This window comes from Uranotaenia lowii, chromosome 1 (genome assembly GCF_029784155.1).
Source record: "Uranotaenia lowii strain MFRU-FL chromosome 1, ASM2978415v1, whole genome shotgun sequence".
Classification (NCBI taxonomy): domain Eukaryota; kingdom Metazoa; phylum Arthropoda; class Insecta; order Diptera; family Culicidae; genus Uranotaenia; species Uranotaenia lowii.
Window position 1 is genome coordinate 207,210,163 of NC_073691.1, and position 20,658 is coordinate 207,230,820.

At 37.5% G+C, this 20,658-nt stretch overlaps 1 protein-coding gene across 21 annotated transcripts in view; it reads left to right on the plus strand.

Moving 5' to 3' along the window:
* The window catches only part of LOC129745252 (complexin), a 588,611-nt gene extending 581,572 nt beyond the window's left edge, over positions 1 to 7,039 (plus strand). For all 21 annotated transcript variants that reach the window (XM_055738313.1, XM_055738322.1, XM_055738330.1 and 18 more), the window contains one exon: positions 2,263 to 7,039. In XM_055738313.1, the coding sequence (XP_055594288.1) occupies positions 2,263 to 2,336 (74 nt within the window). In that variant the 3' untranslated portion in view covers positions 2,337 to 7,039. The remainder of the gene's footprint in view (positions 1 to 2,262) is intronic.
* Positions 7,040 to 20,658: the final 13,619 nt, after the last annotated feature.

Below are 20,658 nucleotides of genomic sequence, written 5' to 3' on the forward strand. Positions count from 1 at the left end.
CCTGAGGCTAGAGGAGTTTTTTGCTCTACTGAGCAGTAGATTAGTCCGCTGGTTACACTCTGGCGCCCAACGTGGGGCAGTGTGTAAAGCACCCAGCCTCAGGGTCGGCACTCGAATAAGGAATCGCGGAATCAAGGAAACACTTTAGATAGGTCAAGAGAACTCCCACTTTATTTTCCCAAAAACGTAAAGCACTAACGTGACACTGGGCGAATGGCTTTTTGGTTGTTCACTTCCCCCGATATGAGAGTTTTTTTCCCAAGGAATTAAAACTGTCCTACCTCGTGTTGCGGTGGTGACAATGGTGCCGTTACGGTATTGTGGGTTGACTTCGGCTCGATTACCTTCTCGCGTCTTCCCGACGGCTGGTGACAGGGATCCAAGGATCTCTTGGTGGGTTGTAGCGACGACGGACGAAGCACGCTGGGTATCGGCTGGTAGTTCACGACACTCGCAGTTTAGATGGAGCGGATTGGCGGTTCCCTGGATGGCGACCTCAAGGTTAAACCTTCGATGGATCGACCGGTGGAGCTGATGTTGTTGTTCAGCCAAAAATTACGGGGTCCTAAGGCACATGATGGGATACGGAAATGGAATAGTCGGACGCCGGGTACGGGGTTCCAAATGGCGATTACCTGGTTGAAAGTGTGTCCCAGATAACTTGCTGGGTTGCCTACTGGCTTTTTGTGGTTGTGTGGTTTGGTGAAGTCGACGTCTCGAGCTTGTTTCTTAGCTAGGCTATTGACCCCGTACTCCGGTCATAGATATTTGAGGTCCGTCCAGTAATTCCTCCCATCATGACCTGTTACGCTTCGATGCGTTAGCGTTACCGTTACCATAACGCGTCCTTCAGCTTCACCTGGTGTCGACTAGCGCTCTGTTGACCTGATCACGCTGCCTCAACGCGTTCAGTATCGTGGAGTGGTCATTCTCCGTTCCTCCCCAAAGCACCCCCTTGAATCATAATGGTGTATTGCGTAGTTTAAACTAAGATTCTCACTACACTCATCGGTAAACTAACGCACTCGTTACTCATTATAGTCGTTTTTGACGCAAGCGGGACGCCAGTTGATGTGCGTGAGAAATGTCGAAAACAACTCTATTCCTGTCGAACGATGATGTTCTGACACTGAGTTCTGACAGATGAAGGATGGAGGACATTGGTTGGGACGAAGGACCTAAGTATGTTTACTCATTTTCCTAACCATCATACAATGCAATAATCCAAGGCCCCTGTACATGAAGGTTCGTATGTACATTGTTGCTACGGTTAGTACGTAACACAATCTACAAAATAAATATGGTCTGGTCGGTTTTCGAATTTCAACATTTGGCCATTTAGCTACCACCTTAGTGTATTGATGAAAGTTCCAGCAGTCGACCAATGGAGCTCGACTGGTATTCTCGTTTCGGTCGATTCCATCACGTTCGACGTGGTGTAATTAGCTAACGCGTCGTTGCACTGAAACGGAGATTACAGGTTCAAATGCTGTCGGTGAGCCGTTGTATTTTTTTCAAGGAATTCCTGATATTTACGGCTTATGTTCTTCCATTTTTTTGATCCTCATGTTTCTCTAAAATTTTCCATCACCTTGAAAATTTAATAACTTAAACGCACAAAAAAACGTTATCCCTCGATAAAAAATAAACCGAAATTTCCGTTAAACTATATATCCTGATTTTTAATTCGCATTTCCCTGAATATTGAATTTTTTTTGGCAAACCTGGCTCTCAAGGTTCTTTCTTCATTCCCAACACGATGTGTGAAGAGCTCGCCAGTCACAAAACGGAGAAATGTTGACTGTCTTGCTTGTTCCGTCTTGTCAATTGAGTACGGAACCGTATTTTGAGAAAAAATTGCCAGTCCAGTCAAGCGTGACGTGTCAATTCGCGCAACTCTGTGTGAAACTGACTGTCGCCATTCGAATGATTTCTTAATAACATAGGGGTTGTCTACATACGAGCCGTTGTACCTAACACAATTGTCTCCTGATTTGCGATTAGTACACTAACTTACTATGCTTATACAACGCTACATTCTACATCAATACTGATCAAAGCTTCCATATCCCACACGATAACAGAAGTACCTTTCTCAACTTTGAGACTGTCTTCTAATCTATTTCTCTATATCTTCTCGAAGTTTTCTTAAGATTCCATAATAGCTAAACCGACCGTGAATTTAACCGTACTAACATAGCTTGTATGTTCTCTTTCTCTTCCCTAACCAAACCGACTAACCCATCCGTTGCGGCATCACAGAATTGAAGAACACCATCGAGACGCAGGTGAACGAGATCAAAACGCAGATCGAGGGAAAATGCTCCTTACAGTGATTATGCATCAACCGTATTCAGCAGTATATTCAATAATATTAAACTTAATTTAATAATAAACAGAAGAAAACAGAAAAATGAAGGAATGAGAAAACAGCAGAATGCAAATATTATAGACAAAAAAAAAAAACAAAATAGTAATTATTTAATGAAGAAAAAAGGTAAAAACAAAAAAGTCATGAAAACAAGTAATTAAAAAAATATTTAAATGTAAAGTTTTAAATTAACCTTCAAAGAGAAAATAGAGACAGAAAAAAACATTCCATTTGAAAGGCATTGATCGCACCACCACCACCACCACCACCAAACCACCTTCAACAACCACAACCACATAGTCACAATCGACAACCACAACACGACAGAGCGCAAGCGACGGAGAGCGGACAGCAAAACCAATAGGCGTCGTCGACGAAGCAGAACAATAGGAACCACCCGCCATGATCAGTACACACGTACGTGGGGCGCTCTCAGCTGCTCGATCCTCGACTGAGAAAAAGAGCGAGCTAAAGAGAAGAAAAAAGCAGAAAAGAGCGAGAGAGGAAAAACTTTGCACTCATTTACCAGTTCAGTAACCAGAATCATCGAAATCAGTATCAGTAGCACATATACAGAGAAACACATACATACATACAGAGGACATTTATTGGAATAGATTCATCATCAAGAGGAGAAACAAGAAGACGAAAAAAAAATGCGAAAAAATAGTAGATGAACAAAAAAATATTGTTAAATAGGACACCCAGGTGAATCAACGTTGATTGATGGAAAAAATGTGATTATTCAAGTGGAAAACATTCGATTGTTCTTCGGGCTGCACGAAAACACCGCGCCACCAAACGACGACTAACAAATAACCAAACAAGAAAAAAAAAAACAACAACAACAGGGTCCTTTTCGTTTGCCATAGGTCGGTTTTGTTGTGTATAGGACAGCATAAAAACGACAACCGTGTTGTGGCGAAACAAACGCAAAGGTAGCGAATTCAACGGTGAAAGTGGCAAGCTAACGATTGGACGAAACGTTGTTGGTGTAACGTAAGTCTAGCGTTAGTTTGACGCTTTGGCAGCTGAATTGAGGGAAAACCGTCGGTTTAGGCTCAGATAGGTTTGCATCAAACTAAAAATTTTGGATTTAAGAATGACGTGAAAACTTAAAACCTGGAAAAACGTTCTGACGAACGTTCGTTCAAGTATTGTGATAGGTGACGACATTTAAAACAAAATTTGGTATAGGTGTAAAAGACAGTCAGAAGTCAAACAGAAAACCGACGGTTAATCCGAATCATCGCTGACAGTTAGGACAAATCGAATATTTAGCTTGAAAATTGTTGACAATTTGGAAATATTAAAACCCAAAAAAAAACACGTTGTAAGTAAAACAAAATTAAGCCTCTCGAAAGCAAATCTTAGGTAAATTACGAACATTTCATTTATTGTCTCGGTGCACTCTCGAGAAAAAATAACCACGTTGGGCAGAAGCATTACCCACAGACGCATCGATTGTTGTTTGCGAATTGTTTGACAGTTACGAGTTCTGTTTTAAACCAGATTTGACAAAAAAAAAGTCTGTTGCAATGTTCAACGAAGGCACGATATAAAGCCAGATAAGCAATCGTTCATCCAAATTCCTATTGAGTCTACTGTTATTCCCTTTTACACAAATGATTGTGAATTTGATGTCTTTCAATGAACAAATTAAGGAAAAATAAAACCAAAACAAAAAACAGTTTTCCAAGTGCACTTCGAGGATATTTGAGGAAACCAAAATCCCCTTCTAGCGAATGTCTAACAGCTGTGTAATGGGTCACAAGTGCACCCCCTAATGCTTTAATCGAATCCTTCCGGATCTCAAGTCTGTTTAGTAAACTTCGATGTCGTACTCTTCTTAACCGTCTTCTACTATGCTGTTTCTGTCAATGTTGCCATCGGAGCGGGGAAGCGAAAATTTGCCGGGGCTTAGTGATAAATGAAAACGTGATAATAGATGATTTGGGAGCACTGCCGAATTTTCGCTTCCAACCAGCTCTCAAGCCTATCGACTCAAACAAACTTCTAGCAGTGGAAATTTCTTTTCCACTTGTCAAAACGCTGGACAAATCGTTCCCACCAGATGGCGTTTTCGAAACATTCAACACAACTATCACATTCCTCTACCAGATTGCATGGAAACTGGTTCTCAACCAACAAAAAAAAAATACAATAACAGACATTCACCAAACAGGCTGTCTAACAACAAATCTCCCAAGCTATTATGTTTCACCATACACTCTATTTAATGTTTATGTCGCGCTCATTGATGTCGTGTCGCTAGTAGTCAATGTATTGAAACCCATAAGCAACAATCTACTTGAAACATGAAATCAGAAAAGAAGTCAAGCTACGAAAAAAAACAAAACAATAGTTTTATCTGTTCCGTATGAAAACAAACAATAAAATGAACCCAAAACAAACAGAAGTGAAAAGCAACACAATGCAGCTTATTAAGCAAACCACGCAGTATGTTTAACTCTCTATCCTATCGTTGAAAAAAGAAGAAAAAAAAACATTGATTAGTGAAAAGTAAATATTGAACGAAATTAGCAACAAAAAAAACGCATAATCTATATACATTCTCCTTCGACCACATCAACATACCAACACACACGAACACGAATTCTCTTCTTTACCGGAAAAAAAGACAACAGTTTCTCAACTTTTAGAAGAACAACAATCGGCTTCGGATCTCACTTAATAGGTTGTATCTCTACAAGGTAATCTCGAAAACAGCAATAACAATGTCAAGTATACTTTTTCAACTTCAACTCTATATTCTCCGATCTGATCGATTGTTGTTTTCCGAGTCCGAAAAAATAAAACGGAAATCGGAAAGCGGCACCCATCGATTACGCAACCTTTTTCGCAAGCTGACCTCTACAATCAGCAGCAAACACTTTCAAATTGTATGTTTTTACGTGAATGCATTGTTTTGAAGCAATACAGACAACTGAAACCGACATTTAGGAACATACATTCCACGAAAAAAAAAATGAAAGAAGCAACCAAAACAAAAACAAACCAAAAAAATTAAAACAATTGACAACGTTTGTTTATAATTGTTGAAGAGAATTAATGAAAAAGTTACACATTAAAATAAAACACAAAAAAAAACTGTTGAAAACTCTGTTTTATTTGTTTCCAAAACATCATCAATTCATTGTTCAGGCACTCACATCAGCACCCATGCTTTCATGTCACGTCACATCACCCCCTCGAAAAAAAAAGAAAAAATTATATCATTCGACTGAGAGTAAAATCATCCAAACCCATTTGGTGTGATGGTGAAAATTTGCCACTCATCAACAAAACAAAACAAGATCACCATCACCATACACGAAAGTCGCGCAAAATGGGTCATCACAAACAAATAACTGAACATGAGATAAACAGAAACATTCGAAAACAATATTAAGTGTCAATTATAGTAGTTTGGACAGAAAGGTTTGAAGATGGAAATTGTTCTATATTAAACGTTACCAATAACAGAAACAAACAAAAACAAAACACAAATATTACGCAATATGCCTCACACTCATAAACACTCGTAAAAAGAAAACAACCGAACTAGAATGACGGTGTCATCCAGGTTTTAAATAAATATAAGAGTCAACGCGTTTTCAGATGGCAGCACTGTGCCAGTAGCGTATGTAATCCATAGGAGAAAAAAAATTCAAAACCAAACACATACAATGTAGTAGGCGTTGAGCGAGATTCAGCTCCTCATCGAAACGACATCTATTCTCAATAACCAGCATCATGTAACACACGTGTTTGAAAGTTGACAAACTTGCTACTATATCCAGCTAAATTTAACGAACCAAAATCAAAACCTTTCCAAATCCAAACCCAGCTATAGAAGTTAAACTGTTTCAAAATATCAAAACCAACAAATCAAGAGCATTTATTTACAGTTACAATCCCCCGTTTTTTTTCTCTTAACAATCATCTACGAACTGTGGAAAAAAATCCGCTTGGTCAAATCATTACTATTTTTGCAACTGTTGAATCTATCGATAATTTTAATGCACACCTGTAGTGTAAAAAATCTAGTTCAAAATAGAGAAAAAAAATCTTTCCATAACACTTCTAACAACTATAATTGAAACAAATTGCAAACTTTCACTCGTAGAAAAACATATTCTTTCAAAACTAGAACGATTTCCTGCCTCGTTAGTTTCCTTACTTTCTGAGTGTCTCATTAGACACACCTCAAATCTCTCGCAACAAATTTCCGTGGCCCCGGAACAGAAGTAATTACCAACAACCAAAAGAATTAATCGAAAGCAAAAATTAAACAAACGGATTCCGCGTGCCACATATAACAAAAAAATCCCCTTTCACACTAACACACGCTTATTTTAGCAGCTACAAAAATATAGTTGAGCCGTTAAATACCAGAAACAAGGAACGAAGAAAAAGAACAAGAACCAAAATGGTAGGAGAAAAAAGTTTAAGCAAAAGCGAGAAAAAAATATGATAAAACCATACATAGTTAAATAAATACCGAATCTGACTTAACTTAAAAAAAAACAAACAAAGCTAGTCGAGAAAGAATAAACAACAACCAACGCATCATACCAAAAAAAAATATAAACAAACAAATAAATGAATAACAATCCAAGCAAGCAACCAACCAACCAAACCAACCGAGAGTGGAAAACAAAGAAAGAGAGTAAAAACAAATAAAACCAAAATCGTCTTTGATGTTGTTTTTCTTGTTGTGTTTGATACTTTTTTTTGTGTTTGTCTGTGCGAATGTGCATCATAATTGTCGTCTCGAGCTATTTTTCTTTTTTTTTTTCTTTGTTTGTTTATCCGACCTCACTGTTGTGTAGCTGTTGTTCTATCTTCACCCTGATCTTTCTGACCTGTCGTCGTGTGCGTGTACGTGTGTGTATGCATTTGGTGTAACTTTTTGTTTCGGTGTACTGCATTTCTTTCTCTCTATTGGTGTGCCTGTGTGAATATATGTGTGTCGGTGTTACTTGTCTTCTAGATATCACTTCTCGGACATTATTGCGGTTATCTTTACAGGTTTTGTAATGAGCAATGGACACTAGAATGGTCAGAATCCGGCCAAAAAATATCAAACGGCTTTGGGATCCTTTTAGGCCCAATAACTGTGCAAATTTTGGTAGATCTAGGATCTGAAATGGGCTGCAGCAAAAAAAAATTAAAGTTTTTATGGAAATTAGTATGGAAACAGTGACTTTTTTGTTAAAAAATTTCTACAGCCTCACTGCTGCACTTCTGCATCTTATTGCTGAAGATTCAAAGGACAACTTTGCTGAAGACCGTGTCCCTCTAAGAGGCGTCAATCAAAAGTAATGACGATTTCAAAATTGAAAAATTTCATTTCATTTTTTTTTTCACATTTTTTGAAATGGCACCCCTGCGCTAAATATGGTACAGGAGCCATTATACATTGGAAACTAGCCGGCGTGTTTTCCCCTATGCAGAAGTGTTTTCGTGCCACGCCGGCTAGCTTCCAACGTATAATGGCTTCTATCCCACATTCAGTGCAGGCAGGGTTCCTTCTTTCCTTCATGTGAAGTGTGAACAGCCTTGCCAGTCACAAGACAGAGAAACGTCACTATAGTCGTGCTTTCGCCGTCATGTGAGTAGTAAGGTTCCGTCAACTCTGGTTACGACTAGGCCAAATGGACCATAAGGCCGACAAATTCCTCGGGCTATGAGGCAGAGTGAGTGTAAGGCCAAACTGACTTTAAACAGACTGGACTTTAGGTCGCACTAATGATAGGTCCTAGAGACAATAGGCCAATTGCACAATATGGTAGACGTCATGAACATATACACTGCAGGCCAAAAGTTTGGGATCACCCGCTAAAAAACATGCATATTTTGATCGTTCATATCTCAGCCGTCTTAGGACATATTGCAAATCTTCTGATCTCATTTGAAAGATAATGAGCAATAGCTATTTTGGAGGTATTTTGCCTTTCCTTCGTTATATTTTCCCTTCTCGGCAAAAGAGAATAAAAACGATCTTCGTTTCGTCCAGTCCGGCACGAAGACGACCAGGGATGCCAGGTGTTGAGGATAAAAATCTGGGCAATTTTGAAAAAAGTCTGCGTGTGTCTGTGCACAAGGAAGATCACAAATTTTGTACTGAACAAGAATTTTTTCGATGCGTGTGAGCGGGGCGGGGGGAGGGGTGCTATGTTGTATTCGGGTTATTTTATAGTTGAGACTAACTAAACTATAACTAACACTGTTTCCTACTACGTTCCATGGCGGAAAAAAATTTCATGGTCTTACGGATCAAATCCGATATATGAATATTGATTTAATCACTTAATTCCCAAAGTCTGTTAAATCTGGACACTCTGAGCAAAAATCTGGGCAAAATCTGTGTCTGACCAATATCTGGACGAAGGGTCAAAAGTCTTGGTTTTACAGACAAATCTGGGCCCGGGCAACGGGGGCAGATTGGCAGGGTTGCCACATTTTTGTTTTTTAAAAATCAGGGAACTGGTAAAATAAAAATCAGGCTACGTCAAAGTAACGGGAATTTCGCTCAAAGTGATGACCTTTTTTTGTGGTCGCCGCTCCACATTTTCACTTTTTCACGTCAGCACTGGTACCTAATCCAGTTCATTACTACCCAGTTTTCATCACATTCGCAAAAATCAGGCATATTTTCCAAAAATCAGGGAAATTCAATGGCCTATCAGGTTGTCAGGCTAAGCCTCGAAAAATCAGGCAAATCCTGAAAAATCAGGCACATTGGCAATTCTGGTTGCAAGGTTAAAAGAAAAACTCATCAACTAGCAACAGCAGCATCATGAAAGAAACTCGAAAGGGCTCGGCAGCAGCGATGCCTCAAATATTCGATTATTACAATTTCCTTCTATTTCTTCCATCGAAATGCCCCTCATGATCACGAGTCGATTTTTTTAAACAGATGATATAATTACACAGTAAACGAAAATTACCGAGTTTGGTAATTTTTTTACCGAAATTCTAACATGTGTAAATCGTTAAACTGTTCGCTAATTTTTCCGGTAAAAAATAAACGAACATCGGTAAATCGATTCTTCATTTACCAATGTTCGTTTATTTTTTACCGAAAAAATTATCGAACAGTTTAACGATTTACACATGTTGGATTTCGGTAAAAAAATTACCGAACCCGTTAATTTTCGTTTACTGTGTAGATGATGTTCCAAGAAACCAAAAATCACGTTTTACTTGAAGATGGAACTCCGAAGTTCACATTTGGCTGAAAAAATGTTTTACGGGAGCTTCAGGTGACTCTTGTCAGGTAAAAGTTACTCAGGAACTTCCATCGCCTTTTGAAAGGTTAAATTATCGATAATGGGAATTCTAAGCGACATGTCAAAAATGTCTGTCAATTTCTTGTCATGGTATTTGTTTTGTTTATATCACTAGTGATATATACAAATGGAATTCAAGAATTTTTCTAATCAATATTAAGATATTCGAATAAATTTTGGATGATGACAACTTTTGGTTTTATTTATTGAATGAACTGAAAAGGACTTTCATCAACGAAATAAGGTACAATCTATTGACCAACCCATTCAATCATCTCAAATGACATTAAGTTTAAATAGGGTTAGTTGCCCTACTTTGGACCCATTAAGCGGTTGTTTTTAAATAATCAAGGTTTTCTCACGAATGGACGGGAAACGTATATCCTTCAGGAAGTTAATTTATAAGTCATGATCTTATCTGCAAGTTTCAATGAAAATTTTCAACATAGGTTTCGCCATTATTGAGAGATTTCCAAAGACATGGATGATTTAAATTTCCAACTTTGAACCTACTGTTCCTATTTTGGTACTGGACCGGTTCCTTTCATTGGACCTAGAACTAAAACTCTTATAAAAAGTTGGATTTTTTGAAAATAAACAAACAAATTTATTGTAAATGTAAACTTAAATCAATTACTATCATAAAATAGTATTACAGCTTTTCAATATTTAAAAAACTAAAATTTCTGTTATGAATATCACAAACACTTTTATTCCCCGTCAGCTCTATCAGCAAAACGATAGCTGAAACTTGATTGTGTTTACTTACTTATAGTTTATTTGCGTAAATCTGGCAAAAATGTTGGAAATATTCAATATTGGTTCTGAATTATGCCCCAATTAAAAATTCGCAAGATTGTTGGTTTTGATACAAAGATTTGGTGATGTCAGGTCTAAACATGGAACATCAAAGTCGAAAGTTTCCTATATTTGGACCCTTTGCAAATTTTCCTTTTCCATTGATTTTCATGAATTTTTGGAAAAATGGGTAGTATGGTTCATATTCTTCACAGTGAAAGTAATTTCCCTTTAAACTTTGGCTTGGAAAGTAAAAAAATCGTGATTTTTCCTTAAACACTCTAAATTCTCAATACGCGCCCCACTAAATGAGCTGTCTGATTTACCACTGATGAAGAGGTACATTTTGAAAAACGTTGAAAATTTTATCAGAAAGACTTTTAATGGCAAAAAACGGTATGGTAGGGTTCAGGAAAAATAAGAGTTCATTGTGGGCATAGGAATATCTTTATTTTATGCCAGCAAAATGAATTATTTCCAATTTTCGGCATTTTAGGACTAAAGTAGGCTCTAGGTCCAAAGTAGGAGCACTCACCCTACTAATTAAATTACAGTGGCAATGAACTATTGCTTGATTGGTCGAGAGGCCGGTGAGTTTCATTGCAACCTAGAGAGCAGCGGTTCTAAATCGACACTCAAAATCCGGGCAATAGCCGGGCAAACTTTGTCAAAACCCAGAAATTACTCAACAAAAATCCAGATAGAAGAATAGAAAAAAATATTTTTTCATGAAAATTAAAAATACAAATTTGAAATCGTATTTTATTCATCAAAAAACCCTTTCATGATTCTTTTTGCAAAATCTGCTCAAAAATTTTTGTTTTGGTGGCTAAATAAAAAAATTTTGCAACACAATTTAAATGTTTTTGATTTATTTGCTAATTAAAGGGCCGAGCCGGACTGTTCTAAAATTTTGTATTAAATATACTACCCGGTTAAAATCAGGCAATCTGGCAACCTTACTCTAGGCGTAATTAGCTTTTGTTGTAATAAAATTAAAATATTTACAATCAATGAGAGAGACCATGATAGACCGACAACACAGCAAGCTGCCATCTGGTTGTCAGAGCATTTTTTTTCAGCGCGTAGAAGTTTTTTTACATTCTCTTAGAAGCTGAATAGCATTCTCTACAGCCACCTAAACGAACTTGAAAGTACCTTTAAGAACTTAAATTTTGGTCTGACTAGAATTCTCTTCAGACAGAAACGAGAGCTGATTAAGCATCTATGAAACCTTTTCATGGGAATTTTGGTTGCTTGGGTAGACTGCTGATGTCTTCGGCAAACATTGCTCTGTATAACAAAGCGCATATTTTGATTATAAAGTCGAGGGGTCCATCAGTAGCGAGATAAAAATGATAACTTTCTTGTTAAGCATTTTAGAGCTTAAGTTTCTTCTACAAAATTATTTATCTCAACAAAATACACAACTTTGCCCAACAAATAAGTTATTGTTATTATCGCGCTATTATTGAACCTCTCGACTTTCAATTTTATATCAAAATATGTGAATTAACAACTTTGTCCAAAACACCTATCTTTTCATTCCTGGGCGATATTAATTTAATTTCTCTAGATTGATGTTCTGCACCAGGACCAATGATTAGCTACGAAAGCTTTCTTCGGTCGAAAAATATCAAAAGTGTAGCGGTGAAGGAAGATTAATCCTTTTTTTTTATTTGTGGAAGTTTTGCAGTTTTATTTCTAAAATTTGTCACAGATCCCTGCGTAATTTTCACAGTTTGTTTAATAGACAAAGATTTTTGTAGTAAATGTTACCTGGCGATGCGGTGCTTTTGTAAATTAATGCTACCCGCGTTCGAAACTAACGTTGCATAAACTTAAGTGTACAGATTCGTCCGGGCTAGCCCGGTGTTTCAATGCAATTTTCGAGAAAAGTTTGGTCCGGCCCAGATGCTCGAAAGTTGTAAAAAAAACTACTTGGATTTTGCCCAGTTTTATTCACATTATTTGGAAAATGAAACAAGAAAATCCAATTCAGTTTTAAATTAATTGTCGAAAATCGGATTTGTGAAAGTTTGTTTAATCAAAAATCAAACCAAAACTTTTTTTTTTCGAATGCACAAACACGAATTTAACGCTGCTGATGTGTTGCGAAAAAAAAAATATAAATCGTTTTTCTTCACTAGATATTTGTCTGAAAGTTCTTCAGATTTGGTCGAATATTGCTCGGTTTTTGGAATGAAAAATTTTATATTATTTACCCGGTTTTCACCATGTTTTCCAAATAGTTTGCCGAAGTTCCTGGCCCGGCCACGTACAAAAATAGTTCTGGAATGCTAATACATAAACCTACATTGGATTGCTCTTCGACTGATGCACTATTCCGCACTGCATAACGGCTGCATTCCTGCATTGAAATCTTTCTGGCTTTATACACTGAGCTACACCAAAGATCTCCAACTATCAAGATAGTCGGGCTGTTATTTTTTCGAACAAATCGTTGGCGTCACCTACACAATGTTAATGGTGCGGCCACCCTGCGAGATAAGATCCAAGCATTGCAGCTTTGCATTCAAGCTTTGAGTGAAAGCACATCATCACACTAATTCTTTGAAAAGCAAGCAACACAAGGATGTGTATGCGTGAAAAATGTCAAAACTCGAGGTTGGATCTCAGCCCGTCAAACCTTATTTGGCGCTAGTGTTTTGTAGCCAGAATTTCGTGGAAGCCGATAGCACCTGGCTACACACAGGCCCCGGCAACGATATATAATAGGATATATATCGTTGCGATCTATAATAGGATATATAGAGCACATCTTTCAGATTTAAGCTTTTTTTTGTCAGATTTAAGCTTTTTTCTTCAGATTTGAGCTTTCATCTCCTATGCTCTCAAGGCAAAAAGCTTAAATCTGAGCAAAAAAAAAGCTTAAAAACGAGATTCACCAGCACTTATTTAAAAGATGAATGTTTCACGATACATAGACAAATCCTTTCGTTTGTATCGAAAACCCTGTGAAATCAGGCCCCGGCAACGATACAGGATTCGTCTATGTATCGTGAGACCATCATCTTTAAAATAAGTGCTGGTGAATCTCGTTTTTAAGTTTTTTTTTGCTCAGATTTAAGCTTTTTTGCCTTGAGAGCATAGGAGATGGAAGCTCAAATCTGAAAAAAAAAGCTTAAATCTGACAACAAAAGCTTAAATCTGAGAGATGTGCTCCACACGGATTGTATATCGTTCTCGGGGCCTGGCTTTTATAAATAAATAGAATACGACACTTGAATCAATCTATAAAAAATCTAAATAATTTAAAATCTTTTTGCACTAAAATAACATTTCAAATACTCTGTGAAAAAATGGACAAAATTAACAAAATTGACAAAAATGGCACAAAAAACAAAAGTGGAAAAAAAAATGACAAAATGGACAATGGTGACAAAAATGATAAAGATGACAAAATTTAAATAAATAGACCAAATTAACAAAACTGACACAGTTGCCAAATTGAGAAAGTTGACAAAATTGACGAAGTTAATAAAATTGACAATATTGATAAAATTGATTCATCTAGTTTTGACTGCTTGTGCGCTTGCTCAATAGCCTTGAGCTTTAGTTTTTCTTTAAATGGTGTACTGGTGAAAGTTTCAAATCGTGATCTCTTTTTCGTCGTTGCTGTAGTTTTTTTTTCGATTCTGAAAATAAAACAGGCTCTGTCTGTTCGGATGGTATTGTCGCTGTCGATGTTGAGCAATTTTCTGATAACACTGTCTCTTAAGACGGCAAGACGTTCCGACGGGAAACCAAAAGAGACTTTAGTTTCTCACTAAGCTTTGTTTCCTGGTTGTGAACATTCGTACTTTTGCCCCACTCGCGCTTCGTACTTTTGCTCCATTACGATGATTTGCGTTTCACATTAAATTGCGCTTAGCAGAGTAAACAAAAATAATTTGTCTTTCATTGAATTTTGAAGTCAATTATTGACAACATTTTTTTTCCAAGATAACACCACATTTCATCGTTTTATGCGTTTTTAAGTCATTTGGCATCAAAATTGAAATTTTGATTTTCACGATACTCTTTGGTGATTTTTGAGGGTCGAAAAACCGAAACTTTGAGCGCTTTGAGGCACCTCTAAATCAAGTCCGATTGAGCTGAAATTTTGCACTGGTCAGTTTTTAGACCAACCTAGAAATTTAATTGAAAAAAAAAATGAAGTTAAGCGATCCTAAGCTACTACCTTGGGGAACACGACCGAACAAATTCAATACCAAGTATTTTTTTTTCAGTTTTACGGACTAGTTCAATCTGTTAATTTCGATGATGTATATTTTCAATATGCCCTGATTCGTTATTTCTATTTTGTTGAAATTAAACTTCAATTTTTTATGGGAACAAGAGTTCAGTTGAAATATGGGAAATATTCCATAAAATACTTCTGTTTTAAAAGGTGAGTACTTAACAATAGAAAAAAAGCCGATCAACATATTTGGAAATAGCCCTTTCAATAATCAAACAAATTAAAAAAAATATCACAAGAATTGACGTCAGAGCATGAAACTACAAATTTTAAGAAAACTTCGGTAAGTATCGCTCGATTGGTGGATGGATATTGATGTGAATGTCGCTTCTCGGATCGTTTCCTATCTGTCTGCTCTCAACTTCTACTCAGCTAACACATGGGAATTTGGGTGAACGTGCCCAAACTGGCAACTTTAGACCACCGCCAACGGTTTGATTTAACGTATCAGAGAGTCATCTCCTTTTGTTATCCTGCACCAAACCAAAGCACTTCCAGAAAACGAAACCCTGATATAGAAAAAGGCGAAGAAAAAGTGGGAGAGAACATAAAACCAAACATGGTCTGACAGTTTAGTTGTAAGAGTTAGATACGTTTTAAAAACCAAAACTTAGGAAATATTTAAAGAAACAAAAAAAAATTCAAGGATGAAACACAAATCAAAAGCAATGTAACCTTTAATCTTATTCATGAAAGTGGTGATTTTTATTTTCGTGAAAAAGTTAAAACCAAAACCATGATACGTAGAATGTAGTATATTTTAGCACATTTAGAAAAATCCTAAGCACCGGTAAGTTTTTGAACCACCTCCACAGCCCAAGGAAAAAGAAAAAAACCCAAAACTCAAGTCTTTCAACGAGCGAATATTCTAGCGCTTGAAGGAAACCAACAAAAAAAAAAGACAACCTCGACAACACTCTCAAGTAGACTCAGCGTATTAATTTTTCTCCAAAAATTTTCAAAAAACCCAAAAAAAATCAGCTTCCCGCATATTCAAACGACTGGCTAATGTCGACAGCATTTATGGCTTCTGGTTTCAGCCCTCTCTGCTAAGAGTCGATGGAAGGTAGAGAATAATGAAATCTGCAATCTAGAACAAAAGTCGATAGAATAATAATACCTGATAAAACTTTAGTATTACAAAACCATGATCCAATATCAAAGCTAGAAAAACCCCAAACACCCACAAATGTTGACATACAACGACTAGATTAGTAGAAACAAGCGATCGGCCGCTAGTTTGATCCTTGATAAACACAAGATAGCGAGAGTGAAAGAAATCATAAAGAAAATCTTTCAATGCAGAAAAAAAGGTAAGCTTAATGAAATTATATACATTTGAAGAAGAAGAAAAAACCACGTGTGTATTGCGTATTGGCAAATGCCAGCATTGTTACAACTTGAATAAGTACCATATACATCACTCCTAGGGTCTTAGTAAGAAAAATATTTATTCTCAATGACGAAGAATGAACAGAAAAAAAAAGACGGACAAACAAAGTCCAGCATTCATCATACTTATATTATACAAAACAACATATAAAACATAAAAAACATCTATGAGCTGACAACCTCGTTAAAGCGTTTGTTGAAGCCACATGCTTGGCAGTAAAATATCTGACAAAAAATTTAAAAAAAAAACAATAAAATTTAAAAAAAAATCAAAAACAGCAAAAAAAAACATGGTAAGTCACATGTGCACATAAATCACTTTTTACAATTGCTGACATCTGGCCCAGCTCGGGTGGGGAATTTGCCTGCCAAATGGGACGCCATATTGGGTGTGAATTCTTCACCGGGCTGGCATCATGGGAACCACTGCAAACCGCTTTTCTTCCTTTTATACGGAATGCTACGGACTTTCCCGGCCAGATGATTGCGCCTCAGTTTCTGGTAGGTGTTCGAATTTTAAATGTAGAGAAACACATTCTATCGATTTAGATAACGTTACATCTTGAAACTACAGCAAACGCATAAAGCATACATTGAAACCAAGCGTTCGAACCGAACAAAGAATCAACTCACACCCACTCACGTGCAGATAGCAAAAGGGCACCGATTAAAAACTTTACCTAAAAAAACCACCTGAAAACCATAGATTTATGTTGGATCTAAAACTCCCTAGAGGTAGCACGGAAAATTCTCACAAATTGGACGAAATCATCAATGTTTGACGAAAATTCCCGAAACACACACAAAAACCTAATAATAACTAAGAAATAAAATGTTGTTAAAATCACCCTTTTTCTTAGAAATTTAGAAAACAGTCTCCCATCACGTGTTGATGCTTTTTTGCACAAAATTTGGCAAACTTTGAAAAAGTTACTAACAAAAAAAAAAACAACCATTTACCCGTTCATTCTTATGAGACAGGGAATTTTAAGGGATTCCGATTCACATCATCCACAAAGTTATGGCATCCCCGGTAGAAAATCAAGCTTGTAACAAACCTGTACCCCTAGACTCGGGAGACCATCTCCCATTTCATAGTAGATATGCATTTAAAACTTTCCGAAACAAATTTCAATGAATAAATATGATGATTCCAAACTGAATAAAAAACCACATCAAGTGATAGTTTTTGAATTGTTTGAAGGTCAAATAAATGGGACAGAAACCTGGTGTCCAGAACTTATTGAATCCGAAAATGTCACTTTATACGGTCATTTGGATAAAGGTTCAATCTGAATGTGAATTCTAGGCAGCATTTTCCGGAAAAAAGATATCCTTAAGATGAATCGATTGGAAAATTTCATTAATTCCTTCAATGAATCTTCTTCTTTTTCTACTCGCCGATGCTATTTTTAGCACGCCTATGTACTGCCTTATCGACTAACTCCTGTTATGGTCCAGTTACAGAGTTACACTCCGTAGAGTTACAATATTTCTATACTACGTAGAAATATTTTTGTATCGTTTTATACTCGGTAGAGTTTACAATTTCCCTTTTCTTCGTTACATTGTTTCATTTCGTTGAATTTGTGTTCGTTTTACGTCCGAAGACACTTACAAAATTTCTTAACCTAGATTTTAGGATTGCGGGATTCGATCTCTGGACCTCTGGCTTAAAAACCAGATACGTTCGCCATTAGGCTAAACGACCACCCCTTCAATGAATCATCCTAATAGAGTCGTTTTTTGACATTTCTTACTTCTACTGCACATTAATTGGCGTCCCACTGGCACTGGCGTGTACGGACAAGAACGGGAAAATTACCCTCCAAAAATTTTAGTGCAAAAATCGAACAGCCGGCCGACGAACACGGTCGTTTTAGAGGTTAATATTCTCCAAATTAAAAATGTTAGTGGAACGCCCTGAATTATGACACGAATACTACTAGCATCTAATAGGGCTATGCGATCTAACTTTATTAATAGTATCTAAGTAGGTTTTGAGAAGAGGTTTGAGAAAATATAGATTACCTACATTATACAGCTGGCAAGTAAAGTTGTGTTTTCTTAACCCGGAAATTGAAGGCAAGTTACCACATCTGGCGACGAGGATACACCGGAAAATCTGGAAACTGGTAAGTGTTCAGTCCGACAAGCGGACTGAGAAATGAGAATAGACGCGAGAGTAACGCACCGAGAGAGCGAAACGGTTGCTCTCGCTGAAAGCGTCGAGAATGTTCTACACTATTCCATCTGACGCAAGCGCGTGGCTGTGTGCTTGTTCGTCAGCCTATTTAAGGGCGCATTCTTTGATGCGCCTGGAGTCAGTCGATATTAAACCACCAAACCGTCAAGATGGGACGGTAGTGTAAATATAAAGTGTAAATAATAGTAAATAAGTGAAGTAGAGAAATAAATAGTATATAAGCTGAGAAGATAATTGCCTTCTTTCTTCTGGTGCTTCGCTCCGTCGCCTTGCTCCCGGGTCCAGCTGCCACAACCGGCTCTTTTTAGAGCCCTCCCATCCGAAAGAGTTCGGATCTCGATCAACCAGGCGATCGAGATCCCCCCGAGCCTTGGCCGCCAGGCAGCGTCAAGAGGACCTGATGGGACAACCATGCGTGGTTGTCTCTTCAGGTCCAATCCCACGAGGGGAGCGGACCATCAGTGGTAGTTTCCCAAGCGCTCACATCGACCCGGCCTTGGCCCCCAGGCAGACAGTCTGCGGACCTGCCTCCACTGTTTGGCAACCACCAGGGGTTGTCAAAGCCCAATCCCAGAAGGGGAAAGGGCAAGCAGTGGTTGTTTTGCCAAGCGCCGCTCCTACAGTCCAATGGCTTTTCATGGCCACAACAGGTAAGAATATAAGTTTTTCCAAAAAAATTAAAAAAAAAAAAAGAAAACGAAAAAGTCTGCTTTTAGCAGAGATTGGCGTAAGAACCTGATTGGCGTAATAGCCTGATTCAAAGATCCACTGCTAAATACTCCGCTGCTTTGCAGGGAAATGGCGTAAAAGCCTGAATTATTTAAATAATGAAAACCAGTAGCCAAAATTTTAGAAGTTGTTAGTGAAAATAGCAACATGTTTGGTTGGCAACAGGCATGTCTAAAACATTTCAAGTTTTCATTCCGATTTTCTAGTTTTGATTTATTTTCAGAGATTTGTAGAAATTGAAGTAGGAGTATGATTAGAGGAATGTTAAGACTTTTATTCCCTCGGGGGGCCCTCTTTAATCCGGCCTTGATCTTATACAAACTCTCAAGTATAATGAATAAAAAAAGGAACGATTGATTAGTATTAAAAGGTTATTTCTCATGTGTAGTTAACAAGTACCATAGCAAATAGGTCACTGTTCAACTTGAAAAACATCATGTTTGCCAAGTTTTTATTGCTTAGGCGCAAACGTTCATCGGTTGATCCAGAAAGAATTTTGTTATCTATAAGTTATATGAGCGAATAATGATGAGGACTGATTTGCGGTTGTTTTGAAATTTGAATGCCATCGAAAAGTTTTCATGAAACAATATTAAAAGTCAAAAAAGCCAATTGGCTTGATCTGTGTTACTTGGGATACGAAAAAAAATCACCCATAACGAGAGATTCGTTTTGCAAACGAACTGTTGCAAAATACACTGGTTGGAATGGTTCAACAAATTGGTGTATGAACTGCCAGTCGAGGGTTTCCAACAAAAATTCCATATCAAATCTTATAAGTTCATTTCTAATTTTTTTTTTTCATTTTCCTCCAATTCCCTTCTTTATCATCCAAAGGGTCCATTGACAAAAGAAGAAAAACAAATTTTGTTCCGGCCTTATTGCGAAAAATTAAATCCGCTGTCGAAAAACAAAATCATTCTATACCAACTTTTTCTCCACCCGAACAATTTTATCCCAAACGCATTACCATTTTCGTTTAGGAAAGCAAAGGATCTGAAGCGGAATAAAAAAAAATTGGTACCGTAGAGCAGAGTGTAGTTGATCAATGGAGTGAAGATGATTACTCTACCATTCAGTTCTCCAACAAGATAGAAAACTAATATTTTCGACAAAGTTACAGATTATGTCAATACAAACAACTTTGCTGAAGACATGAACTTTCTATCTTGATGGACAACTGTACAGTGAAGTAATAAACTTCACCCCAAATGATTCAAATCCATCCTAATAACAAACTCCACACGGTACCTACTACCGCCGCGCTGTTGGGTATGATCGTTCGAATTTGCTACTCAGTGCTAGCAATCAGCATGTAGCTCCGGTGCTTTCACGAACCAGAAGGCACTCGGCTCCGGTGCCTTTCCGAAGTTAAAGCACTCGGCTCCGGTGTTTGCCGAACGATAAGCAAAGCACCGCCACTGACACCGGTGTTTTGATCGCTACAATGCAGCGTCTCGATCGAGCACTGCCACCGAGTGGTTGATGGTATGCACTCGGTGGCGTGTTCTTAGTGGGACAAGGCACCAGTGCCGCACGGTTCGGTGTTTTTGCCATGCCTGGTTGGCAACTGTTACCATGATAAATTTTTCTTTTTGAA